The sequence below is a fragment of the Glandiceps talaboti genome, chromosome 5, assembly GCF_964340395.1.
Source record: "Glandiceps talaboti chromosome 5, keGlaTala1.1, whole genome shotgun sequence".
NCBI classification, from domain to species: Eukaryota; Metazoa; Hemichordata; class Enteropneusta; family Spengelidae; genus Glandiceps; species Glandiceps talaboti.
Window position 1 is genome coordinate 10416876 of NC_135553.1, and position 12434 is coordinate 10429309.

General features: G+C 34.8%; 1 protein-coding gene across 1 annotated transcript; it reads left to right on the forward strand.

The window, feature by feature from the left end:
* Window positions 1–73: 73 nt before the first annotated feature.
* LOC144435802 (nucleolar protein 11-like) lies at window positions 74–10123 on the forward strand. Its single transcript, XM_078124427.1, has 13 exons — window positions 74–205; window positions 1113–1226; window positions 1895–2155; window positions 2868–3036; window positions 4048–4227; window positions 4581–4945; window positions 5359–5546; window positions 6234–6359; window positions 7208–7321; window positions 7807–7885; window positions 8843–8923; window positions 9235–9342; window positions 9740–10123. The coding sequence occupies exons 1-13, from the start codon at window positions 74–76 to the stop codon at window positions 9866–9868; spliced, it is 2046 nt and encodes a 681-aa protein (XP_077980553.1). The 3' UTR covers window positions 9869–10123.
* Window positions 10124–12434: the final 2311 nt, after the last annotated feature.

Here is a 12434-nt window from a genome sequence, read left to right on the forward strand (position 1 = left end):
GGGCAGCCTAACAAAGACAAAGTAATATGTATATGGTCCGTCAGAGGGCGCAATTCTAAAGCCAGAAACCAATATGGCAGCGCTCCGGGAAGGGTATGAGCTTTGCTCCGTTACAGGTGAGAAGGATTTCATCGGCGTAACTGTGGATAGAGACGATATCGACACTGTCATCGTAACGAGTAAAAAAAATATAACAGCCTACAAGGTTAGTGTGGTAAGGTCGTCTATGCTTTATTATTTCGACACGACTGTTTACGTCCACGTGCTGTACATGTTGTATTCTATTCGTACATTTACAATCACCCACGTGCACTTGTAGTAGTTGTGCTATTATCAAGTTGTAGCAACTTGATGATTGTGGAACTTTAGTTACTAGTAGTTTGTACATTGAAAGAAAGATTAAAATGTAAAGTGTTAATATTGTGACCATTGTGATAATCTTGGAAATAGAGAGTGTACTTCGCAATTTACAAGTTTTAATAGTTGGGATATAACCGGGGATATTAATAAGTTGAAAAGGGGAAAAAAACAGAACTGGAATTTAATAACTGTGTACTTCACCAGTCCGACTGGCTCAAAACATTCCGAGTCCTTTACTGTACATTTGTTAGATTGTAACGTCCTGCTTGCAGAGACTCGATTCTGCCAATATCAATATGATAAAGGAAAACAATGTCAGTCAGTCCCGACTAAAGCCCAGTCTCCAAGCAGGACTAATTAATAAGGTGTTTTTCATACCATACCAGTCAGTACTGAATAGTACACAAGAATTCTGTCGCATCACAGTTTTGATGTCAGTAATATTTGTATGATGACTAATATATATACATATCTATATGTATGTATATATGTGTGTGTGTATGTATGTATGTATGTATGTATGTATGTATGTATGTATGTATGTGTGTATGTATGTGTGTATGTGTGTGTGTATGTGTGTGTGTATGTATGTATGTATGTATGTATGTATGTATGTATGTATGTATGTATGTATGTATGTATGTATGTATGTATGTATGTATGTATGTATGTATGTATGTATGTATGTATGTATGTATGTATATAAAGGCACAGTTACTGTAAATATAAAATTGACATGTTTGATATTACAGCTGTCTCACCAGAAAGCTATCCATAGTTGGTCTAGTAAATCCAGTCAAACTTTTACATGTCCAGTTACTCAAAATCCACAGACACAGGAGTACATAGCTGTACAACAGAATAAGGTAAAACAACGTGATCATTGAAGTCTATAATTATTAGTTTTCATAGTCTAGTCCCTATACGATATCATTACAATCTACACCTGTACTCACCACATTGACATCCAGACTATAGTCTTCATGAGTAGGTTGTAGCTGTTACAGCATTTAGTTTTTGTTTTTCCAGCTTTTTATCATTCCAGAGTTTGCACTCAAAAGTTAGAATGCTACAAATCAACCTGTGCATACCCAAATTAATAGACGATGCTATGCAAACAAGTTCAGTGGATTATTCTGTAAGCTATTAACTAGCTACTTCCAGTTAAACAGCGGAACGACAAAAAGCACAAAAAACAGCTGAAAAACCCCTCAAAATCACAGCAAACACTACAATTATTGCAGCTAGCTGGTAATAGATATATTATGCCTTACCTGCCAAAAATTGAATATTTCCATACTCCAGCTTCAGTTACATACTGCTCATGACCACCTCAATGTTCTGAAGTACTCAAATGCTGTTGACAACAGCAGAAATAGCAACATATCGCAATTAGTTGTTCTTTCAAGATACGCCTATCAAAATGACCAATGATTCATTATTCACATCAAGTGAAATCTCTACTTATGTCATTCGTAATCAGTGAGTAAATTTCAAATTCAAGAGATTTGTTAATATTTTCATATTTCACTAGATTCTGAGGCTTTGGAAGACCGACGACATTGATGTGAATAAATGGAAGAAATATCAGTTATCTCAACCAGTTCACAAGATCTTGACCTGTAACCATCGGCAACCAGTCTTACTCTATGAAAACGGTACAGTTCAGGAACTTCAAACTGTTTTAGAAAATCCTAAGCTGTCTCAAGATGGTGTTTTAGGTTCTGAAGAATCAATTGTATCGGCACAGCTAGTAGATGGAGATAGAGTTATTGTAGTAATACAACATGGAAAGGTAGGTCAGATTCACAATTGTTCAGTTGTGTTTAGACTGAAAGATTTGTTGCTATGGATACTCCCCTAATCTCTTGTGTGAATAGGTTTCCACAACAACAAATCTCACACAGCCTATATAAGTACAATGGTAAGACTTAACAGAAAATCATATTTTCATGCAAAACACATCCATTGGTGGTCAGAGTGGGAAATTTCTATTTAAAAAAACATAAACAATATAACTATAATCGTCAGATAAGTATCTTGTAGTTTTAGATAGTTATTATTATTAATTATACTGAAAATCATTGGTGATGTCAAACAAAACCATCTCCATTGTAATAAGTGTGCATGAGACATACATACATACATACATACATACATACCTACATACATACACACATACATACACACACACACACACACACACACACACACACACACAGAGTCTAGATTCTATACAATTATCCTGGTTTGAAGAAAATCTAGTAATCATACCTACACAGACAAACTTATTTCAGTGGGACTGGAACAATGGTTTCATTGTTAACCTGTAATTATATTTTGTATATAAATAATTCCTTTTCTCTACAGTGCAGGAAAAGTCCATGATGTTTGCTGACATGTTTGACATAGAAAAGAAGTGAAGTAAAATGGTAGATTAAAATTGTAAAATATCTGTATATCGACACCTTGACTATATGTGGTATTTCTCTTTTTGATATTTGTAGACACATAATATCACCGTTATAGTCCATAATATAGCCAACGATGAAGCCCAAGATAACATCAGAACACAGAAATTTCAACTGGAAAAACCAAACGATGTGACAGCTAGCCAGCAGTGTTTGTGTCATTGTGTACATCAAGGAGACAAAACTATGTCATTATTTAGTCTGTGTAAGTAAAAGTAATATATCCCTTAGACTATATATATTGGATGTAAGAAGATGACAAATCGACTATGTCATGTCCATTTTCAAATGTGTTGTGTTTGCTAGCAGTCTAGAAAATGAATTGAATGGAAGATGTAGGAGTTTTACGTAGAAAATGTTGGAAGATTCTTGAATGAATTGGGCAAAATGTTGAAGTAAAATGAAACAGCAATTTTATGAAAATTGTTGAATTATTGGGATGTGTACAGACTGGGAATTTGTTTTTGTTGATTCTAAAGTTACAAGAAAAATTATCTTTTGTTTATATCAGCTGATGAATCTCTAAATTATCTTCAATAAAAATAAGATGACATAAAAAATAAAATAAATATGAAATGGAGATTAAAGAAAAATTAGCGTCATTGTATGATACTATATAATCTCACAAAAATATTAAGGTGACAAATTTCGGAGACAGATTTCCCTGAAAATCAGAGTTCTTCAATTTTCTCCAAACTTTGTCATATGAAAGCTTGTTCCTGATCCTTTTGAAATAGTGCAAAATATTTGGGGTGGTTCATTGTCTTATTGACAAAGAAGTTGGCAATCTGTTATTTCCTGAATGGTATTTGGCAGCCATATTGATTCAGCAGCCATATTGGATTCAACAGCCATATTGGATCCTAAAAAGATGTAATTTTGATAACATTTGGCTTCTGTTTCAAAAATTTACACAATGATCCCTGATTTTTTCTTCTTTTATTTTAACTGACAATAAGTTGGCATTTTCATGAACAAAGTAACAGCAAAAGTATGAAGATTTTATTTCTGGGGTGTGCAATCTACGTTAAAATATATCATGTAATTCATTTGTTACCCATACTGACTAGTCATCCTTTTCGCTAAGACATGTTGCATAAACAATTGTGGGTATCAATGTTGATTTGTGTGTTTTGAAACAGAGGTTTACTTCTATAAATAGTTTTACCAACACAGATGAATAAAGAAATTTCTCTTTTTCTTTTTCCCATTTTAGGGAGTAATGGTTGTGTATATAGAAATGAGATTCCTGGTTCTCCAAGTTCAAGTTCATCACTACAGACTTCAACTCAATTATTTACAGTACAAGGGATACAGAAAGATTCATCCGTTGCCATGACAGCACTGAATGATTCGTATGTTGTTGTAGTCGGAACCAAAGATAATCAGTCAAAAGGTACTGTTCATGAGTATCTTCAAATACTTGAAATATTGGTAATGTTCATCCGATGAAAGAACTTATTTTGGAATCAGCTTCTTGCGCCATGAGCAAACTTGTCAAATTAATGTGTAACTTGGTATTATTGTTGACTGCTGTAAACAAAAATAGCTCGTTGACATACTCATTTCACCTTTGACCCAGAGGGCATGACCTTTGACCTAATCGACATAACATAACATAACATAACCTAATCTTCATACTTTACCACCTATGACCTTTTTACTTCAGCTACTTTACCTCCAAGATGTTTTGTTCAAAGTTTTGTCTCGTTAAAATCTAAAAGTGATTTTTGTATTGATTTTCTCCAGAGTTTTTGACAGTTTGGGATGTCTCATACGGAACATTACACTGCAAACAAGAAATAAATAGTAGTGCAACAAAGAGTAAAGTCAGTAAACACCAACAGTTATTTACAGCTGGGTCAAATATCCTGACACTGGTTGGCAAATCTCTTATGGTGTATGCATACACACTAGCGCCCTCAACGTTGGCTGGTGTACTAGGCAGATCGCTGAAGACAGACAGTGTACCTGTAGTACAAAGTATTGTACCATTTTCAGCATGGAAAGTAGAGTTGGTGACAGAAACTGACAACTTATCAAGTACTAAAGGTAGAGGAAAGAATCAAGATGCAGTAGACGCCCTTATTGGAAGACTAATGGATGATTCACAGGTATGAATGAAGGTTGTCACTCCACTATCATAAACCCACCCCACCCCCTCTTCAATTAGAACAGACTCAATTTTTGGATACTAGTAGTACATAGTTAATCTACGACAGTCATCCTCATTTTCTCCACCATTGCAATGTTGTTCATATGTCAGATTAGGTAATACCATAGTTTTGTTCTAACACCAAATTTGTTGTGTTTGTATTGAAGGTACTCTGGGTATATGCTAAAAAAGTTTTTAGAAATCAAAAGAAATGCATGCTTTCGTAGCACAAAGAGCGCCCTCATAAAGTTCAGCTGTAATCATACAATTCTTTTGTTTTTACACATTTTGACACGTGAAGATTGACATGCATATGCACAAAGAGCGCCCCATAAAGTAGAAGCATAATTGTACAATTTTGTTTTTACACAGACAAAAACAAGTGAAGATTTTCAGTCTACATTTGAAGAACTGATAAAGTTGAAAGTTGACAAAGATAAACTGTTATACATGACACCAGTTCTACTACAGTATATAGTGAAAAGAACAAGTAATGAACCAGACTTTTGGCCAAGTTCAAGTATCGAGTTGCTGATAACAAAAAACCAAATATCAGCCAGGTAAGTATTGTCCAAAATGATATAAATAAACTACTTATGAAAATTATAATTTTCTCGTCCAAAATAAAGATTTAACTTTATACAGACCCTGGAAATGTGATTTATGCCTGGCATGTTCAATTAAAAGTATGTAAATTAATACATGTACAAATAGTTGTACTGCGGTGACGTTTATGAATGCACCAGTTGTTATTTTGTGTACAAAAGCCTGAGGGTAATGATTTGTAAGCTCTGCATGTGCCTGACATAAGGATAACATGTGATACACTTATTTTGACGGTAGTATCAGTACCTGACAAAATCAATTCAAGTAGAGAGCCCTACTTCAATTCTGTGCAGAGTAAGATTTAGATGTAAAAATAATTATATAAGATGATTATTTGTTCAGATCGTAATGACACAGAGAGCTACCTGGAGTCATTAACAATTCAATAAAAGCAAATATTTATATAAACATTGATCATAATTCTGTCAGTTCTGTTACAAGCGTTAATGATGAGTAAGTAAATCATTGCATGATCGAGGTCTGTAGTAGATCAAAACGTCACATTTGTGTCCACAGTTTACCATTCCAAAATAACTATATTGTACTCTACTAGTGATTTTTGGAGCTACGAATAATATATTCTACAGCAAATATTTCGTTTTAGAATTGAATTGAATTGACCTTATTGATTCTATTTTCAGTTCCTGTGTTGAACTATTCCAGTGTCTGATTAATAGGAAAGATTTGTCAATGATACATCTCTGTATCGAACAAATGACAGACATCCCAGAGAAAACACTGATCAGTTGTCTCCAGTTATATCTTAGGTAAGAAAATATAAATTTATCCAAAAAATTGGACAGGTAGAGGTATCGGTGTAAAGAAAAGATTAGAAGTGATGTATTTTAGCACACAACTATTACCCAACAATGAGGGCTAGCCTATAGTATGTGTTTCGCCAAATTGAATGTAAAATATCAGTTACAGACAACCCAAAGTTTATGATGTAGACAAAAGCTTTGACTCTGGTTAGAAGGGGCAGTAACTGGTAGCATCAACCCAAGTATGGTAAGGGATGATCGCACAATGTCACACAAGCTCAATAAACAAACTTTGTTCATTTGGGAGGTGGGGGGTCTGGTTTCAATGCGATTGCTGAACTTCATTTTCGCACTTTTAACCAAATTTCAAAAACTTTCATGCCTTTAATTATAACAGGTTCTGTATTGTTCTGTACTGAGATGTTACTTCTAATGTGATAAACAGTGCTGGATGTCTTTAATGTGTTTACATCATGCTTTTACATTGCATCGATCGTAGTGGTGTGACCGCTACAATTTTCATCATGGTTTTCATCATATAAACACATCAGTGTCACACTTGTGAACATTCGTTTAGGGGAAGGGGTTTTTGAGCGTGTGTGACAATATGCGATCATCCCTAAGACAGTATTGTTTTTTATGCCATACACATTCCACCTTACAGTTATAAGGGAATAGACAGCAACTAATAATGTGAATACAAGTAGTCATAGTATATCACATCACATACTGCCTTAGAGTCATCATGAGAATAGACAGCTGGGCCATAGTGTGATTACACTGATGTCATCTCAAAATATCAGAAATCTTTGTCAAAAACCACTAACATCATCCATTTCTTGGCATCATCATAGTGTGAAGGAAGACAGTATCTTTGACGACGTAATGACAAAAAGAAAACTGCCAAAACTTGTCAGAAAACTTCCATCTTCAGGTTGTCCACTTCACAAATGTAAAGCAGCCTTCATGTATCCTTTAATGTATGGTGAGAATTATAGAGACTGGCATACTATCGGTAGGTAGTAGGTGTTGTATTCTGACCTGATATAGCTATTTTACCACCTGAGCATGTCATAAAAATAATTTCTTTATCAGACACAGTGACTTCCACTCCTAGCACTACCCATACATTACTAGAGGCATGCATGAGAATGAGTTCTATTTTGAGCCTCTATCACGAGGTAAAATGCTATTACAGGTACATTGTACTCCAAATTATCTACTGTGTGTAAAGTTTTCAATTTATGGACCATTATGATTAAGTGCGCCCCCTAGTGTTATATATGAGTGATGATATACTGACCTGTCTTTGAAAGCTCTATTGTCAAGTTAAGTGTTCTCATGGATACAGTAAGTGTGAAACAAATGCATTTTTTTGTGATTGAATGTTAGAAGTGGTAACATTGATAATTTGAAATGTCAGAGAGTCGTTATTTCTTAACATACAAACCAGAACCCAAATAATGCATTGCCCTCAAAATGATGTCTTTTTGATTGATCATCTCAGAAAATTAGCATTTGAAGAAGTTATGGTAAGTTAGAAATTTTGTCTTCTTGGAAAACACAAAATGGCTGAGTTATTGATGAAACCAAGAAATACCAAATGTAGACAAGTTTATCAGACGGGTTCAGTAAATTATTACATATGTACTGTAGATTACTTGCACTGGTGCACACTTATACTAGTGGTATTTTCACTGCATTGCATATCGAAAACGTTTATTGCATACCTGCATGCAAATGATATGCAAATGAGGATGTGTTCGCTACTGATGTGATCGATATGATTTTTATGGAAATTTGCCTTTTTAGGTAAAGATATGCAATAATAACAGAACCCCTGCCATATGAGTTCCAGTGTGGGTACACATGGGTATTTGCACTCATGCTTGCAGTGTTTTCTGTTGCACTTTCATGAGTGTGCAGGTGCAACGAAAACTGCAAGCACTCATGCAAATACCCTGAGTACACCACACTTGCACTCGCATGTCATGGGGTTCTGTCACATAGCTTCGTGATATTTCATTGTTTGATTGGCCTTAGCATGCTAATTGGATGTGAGCAACACATCACACTTCTCATTTACTCAGAATGAACATATTCATTTTTTAACATCTTTGTTTTGATATATACCAATGTGACAGAATGGCAAGAGAAAGTTTCCTGCCCTATTGACAGCCGGTAGCCGGTATAAATAGCCGGCTACTCTGCCAGCTTCTTTTTCAGGAAGTAGTGTTTAAAAACTCAGATTTTGTTTCAACCAATATCCATCTATTGTTCGGCAGATTCATGGGTTTCCCTCGTAGGTATTATCGCCTACTTTTCCACTTTTTACCTGTTAGTTTTAAAATTAACTACATCAGTGTTTACATGTATCGGCAATTAATATTATATTATTGCATTCCCCTTCACTAAGTGTGCACTCCTTGCTAAGGACTCCCATCATCTGTGAGTTAGCCATGGTGTATTCTATTCTGTTTTCTGTACAGGACTTCCTGAAATACCTATGCTATTTACTTGAAAAGGCTCCAGTATGTCAGGAGGAGGGTGTTGTGCCAACCTTAGAAAAGGTGAGTTTACAGCACTGGAGGGATACTTGCATAGTAAGAGTATGTACTATGGTTTCCTGAGACATTTGACCCCTATTTTCAAGCATAATGTTGACATATGAGTCCTTATGACCATTAGTATCTTGTTGAAATGTAGATTTTTGATCCTTAGTTTTTGAATGTTTTTGTAACATTTGTACTTGTTATTTGAATCTGCCAGAGTACACCTGTACCCATTACCCAGTTGTCTACCCCCAATATGAATATATTAAACTCGGCTTGTAACCCTTTAACATTCTTTTTTAAGTAAAAGTGTGTTTGATTTTGTACAGGTTGTGGAATGGCTGTGTATTTTATTGGATGCCCAGTTCACACAGCTAGTTATTGTACCTGAAGCTAAAGATTTATTAATACAATTACAACAGCAAGTTGAAGATCAGGTAAGACCCCATGTCTACTACATCATTGACATCAACTATATGTAATTTTTTAAAGCACAAATGGTAGTTTTAGTACAATTCTCTATTGTCAATGTTTTTGGTGTGAATGTGCTTCCAGTTCTTCAATGTGCTATGCTCAAAATTAGTTCTGTTGAGGGTAAAAATTTAACTGAGGGGGAAATTGTTTATCAGGTAGGCATATCCAAGATGAAAGTAACTGTTTTAATACTTACGATTATTTTTTAGATAACGTTTGAACAGTTGGGACAAAAAATTCAGACAAAGTATATATGCTTTCAGTATGAACAAAAATACAAAGGACATCATTATACTTATGTGTTGAAAATAGTTGTACACCATATGTCAGTAAAGAGCAATTATGTTTTATTCTTTCCAGGCACAATTTTTCAAAGAGCTGGGCTCATTAGAGTCTGTATTGCAGAATTTGAAGAGCAGTATACATGTAAAACCAGTCAAGAAACAAGAAGACACTAGCTTGTACAGGATAGAAATACTCAAGTTGTGAAGCTATGATTGGTCAAATGTTGTCACATGATAGCATGCTGCATTCTCATTAGTCCAATGTTGTCATGTGATTTCATGTTGCACTCTAGTTTGTCCAGTATAGTCAAGTGGTTTCTGCTTCACTTTGATTGGCCAAATTGTGTCACATGCAATCATTCTACACTCTCATTTGTCCAATCTTGTCAAGTGGTTTCTTCTTCACTGTGACTGGCCAAATGGTATCACATGATGTCATACTCCATTCTGATTGATTCAATGCTGTCATGTGATTTCTTCCAAATTGTCATATTTTACAAGGATATGTCAAAGAATTTTGGCATGATATATAGTTTTATCATCATTTTGGAAAGTTAATAAAAAAAGAGATATATAATCAAGTATATTTGTGTGTTGTAAGATTTTTCATATGTGTCTGTGGGTATCATTTTGTCCTGATGTCCTTATATCCAGATGAACAGGACTTGAAATTGCAGAAAACAATTTTAAAAAAAACAGTTACTAAGATATAGTCTTGTAATAATACTCAAATCTACATGCGATGTTTGTCGAGCAAAAGCCAAGGTTGACAGCACCTCTGGCTGTGTAAGCAAGCAAGCAAGCCCTCAACACTGCCTTTGGTGCTATGTGACCTGTGGTTGCTTTTAAATATACATGTACATACAAGGTGATTTACATAAATGCAATACTGATAAGCCTCGCATTGTGCACTAGGTTGTGTGTGTGTGTGCGTGAGTTCAAAAGTATCCATCCCATATACTCAACACAACACACTGTGGTTGGGGGGAAAGGTCAACTTTATTTGTAGTTGACAATAAACAATTATGCTGTTCATAAAAAAAAAATTGCTGCACAATGGATATATAGCATTAAGCAATAGTAATAAAAGTTACTTAATTAGTTACATGTGACAGCAGCCTGTGTTGAGGAACACCATATCATATCATATTCATAACCACATATTCATAACCACAGCCTCGTACATGGATTTAAACTTCCATAACACCTGTGGCTGTTATTGTACATGTCAGAAAGTGTGAATGCAATCATAGACCTGTAGAGGATCTATGATGCAGTCTATCCCATTGTAAGTGTATGTACATTATAATTGTACTTATTTAATAACAAATGTTTACAGCCCATTTCATGTTAGTGTTCACTGGCTCTGTTTGATACAACCACACAGAAACCAATAAGATTCTACACTTTATAGCAAGATTGCAATTATTGCTACATTTTTCTGATTGAAATAACCATTTAAACTTACTGTGACTAGAAGCAGAGATGTGGACACCAATGTTTTGATGTCTGCATGGTGTTACATTGGTTTATTACATTTAGACAAAATGTAACAAGAAACTTCATTCAATCTCAAATAGCATAGAGTTTCTTACTGGTTTTCTGCATGATTGTATCAAACAAAGTCGGTGAACACTAACACGAATGGGGCTGTAGATTCCTCATAAACACTAACATGAATGGGGCTGTAGATTCCTCATAAACACTAACATGAATGGGCTGTAACTCTAGATTCTGGTCCAAGTGCTTTGTATTGCACAAAGGTTATTTATGTGTTCACAAAGTTGACATTGGAATCGTAGTATTACCATGTTTCCAGTCCATCTGTGCATTGAAGCCAATTGACAATAACAGCTGTTCACATAGATTGGTAGTTTGTAGGTAAATTATGTGTTATTCACTGTTCAGCTAATTGGCTAAAAACGAAAATGAGAAAACGTGTTACAGACTGTAAACTCTTTAACCTATGGTGACACGCTGTCATATTCACACATTTTTTCCTTTCTCTGACCCATACCCTGACACATTACTAAATATAAATTCTGAATTTTCTTGTACACCTATGAATATTTTTAAACTCAAATTCTAAAACAGTTTAATATTACAATGTTGTCAACTACAGTTCTCTGACATGTCAAAAATTTGAGAAGTCGAAATTAAAAATAAATAAATAAATAAAAGTAGGCCGCCCTTATGAATATTTTTAATCAAAATTCTAACCGGGTGTAATTGATTGATAATGTTCTGTAATCCGTCAAAAATTTAGCTTAAATATGAAAAGAAATACAAACAAATTGTTCAGAATGTTTTGGCGGGAGAATGGGGTATTGAACGACATAATTACCACCAGTCTCGTCACACCATGGTATCGGGTAATAAATGAGTTGCCAACCGTGTCTGATCATACCTAGCATACACTCCGTTTAGTCGACAATTGAACAGCGTTTCGGACATTATAACCGTGTAACTGTCACGATCCACGGAAACAATAATGCATTCGGTGTTCAACCTTTTCAATTTCTTTGTTATTTGTTTCAATACACAGGGTTACTCCTTTTACCATATACACACACCCGTAGAAGTAATAAATGGAAGTTACAAGGGCAATTGAAATGTCACGTAGGTTGGACGTTCACACGCTGCATGTTTACTGTCAAAATAGAAGCTACCGTTAACAGTTGTGTAAATAGATGATTTCAATAGCCGTATTTTGTACATGATTCGTGCATTTTAGTTGAGTCTTTGTGATTTTGATGTAATTAAACACAGAG